Genomic DNA, 1,147 nt, shown 5'->3' with positions numbered 1-1,147 from the left:
ATTAAATCATGCATTAATCAATTAACTGCATATTTCCAAGTGTATTTTCAAATTGCAAAACTCAAATACGTTATGCACTTAATTTATACATGTTCAACACTAAGTTTATGCCTAGGATGCACATACTACATGTATTTATGTGATGCATGAACATATTATAAATGACATATCACAAAACTAAAATTATTTAAAGTTTTATGCATATTTCCAAGTTTTAGTTACATGTTTTGAATTAAAACTGCTTTCGTTATCAAATCAGGCGATATATATATATATATATATCACTGTCATAGATTGTTGCTTCTATGAACCGTGAAATAAGTTTTTTTTGGCAGGTTGTAGTATCTATGAAATCATTCACAATGCAACAACGGTGGTAAAGAAGCTCAGGGTCTTGAGAGAATCTCTCCTCCAATGTTTTAAATCTAGGTTCAAGGTCGCAATCGAGATCGCAACAGGTTTTTGCAGTCTCCACAAAAATAATTTAAAAGTTTGTTTTAGTCTTAATATTCTCAATTGAGTGAGCATTGCTCTGACCAAATGGATAGTCAATATCAGTCAAATGTTGGACAAATCAAGTCCAAGAAAAACATATTGTATTAGCAAATAATAAGGTTTGTGTAAATATCAATGTTGGTGATTTAAAGGTTCCTTGTGAAAGAATGGTTGATAAGGTTAAGGGACATGAACACAAAGGTGATGGAATAGTCCAAAAGAAAAGATATAAGGGTACCAACAATTATACCATGCCTGAAATTGAGGCTTTATATGGTAGAATTCAAAGAGGAATGTGACAAGCTTAGTCACATTAAAGAAATAAAGAGGCTACTAGAGGACGAAACTAAGGTCAGTCTTGATTCATGATTCATAAATATGTAGTAAAATATTCAATCTTTATACAATCTAATGTATAAAAAAGAAGTTTTATAAAATCTCGTCAAAAAAATTTGGACCAGTTTTTTTGTTTGTAAAAAGTGGAAGTGAGTAAGAGGGAACTTTTTTAATTGTTATTGTGATAAATGCACCCTAAAAAATAATAAAAGATGTTTAACATAGCTAAAATCAATAAATTAAATTGTTTAATACATCAGTTTATTCTCTTGCAATGATAAAATTATGCATATGTACTTTTTATAGATTCCACTGA

The 1,147-nt window shown here is 29.5% G+C and overlaps 1 protein-coding gene across 1 annotated transcript in view; it reads left to right on the top strand.

Annotated features, from left to right (window-relative positions):
• The window catches only part of LOC109358027 (probable mediator of RNA polymerase II transcription subunit 26b), an 8,770-nt gene continuing 8,391 nt past the window's right edge, over positions 769-1,147 (top strand). Inside the window, exon 1 of the mRNA XM_019602093.1 lies at positions 769-846. Within this exon, the coding sequence (XP_019457638.1) occupies positions 769-846 (78 nt within the window). The remainder of the gene's footprint in view (positions 847-1,147) is intronic.

Source organism: Lupinus angustifolius, chromosome LG10 (assembly GCF_001865875.1).
Source record: "Lupinus angustifolius cultivar Tanjil chromosome LG10, LupAngTanjil_v1.0, whole genome shotgun sequence".
In the NCBI taxonomy this organism is placed as follows: domain Eukaryota; kingdom Viridiplantae; phylum Streptophyta; class Magnoliopsida; order Fabales; family Fabaceae; genus Lupinus; species Lupinus angustifolius.
Note: the sequence above shows the minus strand (reverse complement) of the source record. Positions and strands in the feature narration are given on the sequence as shown.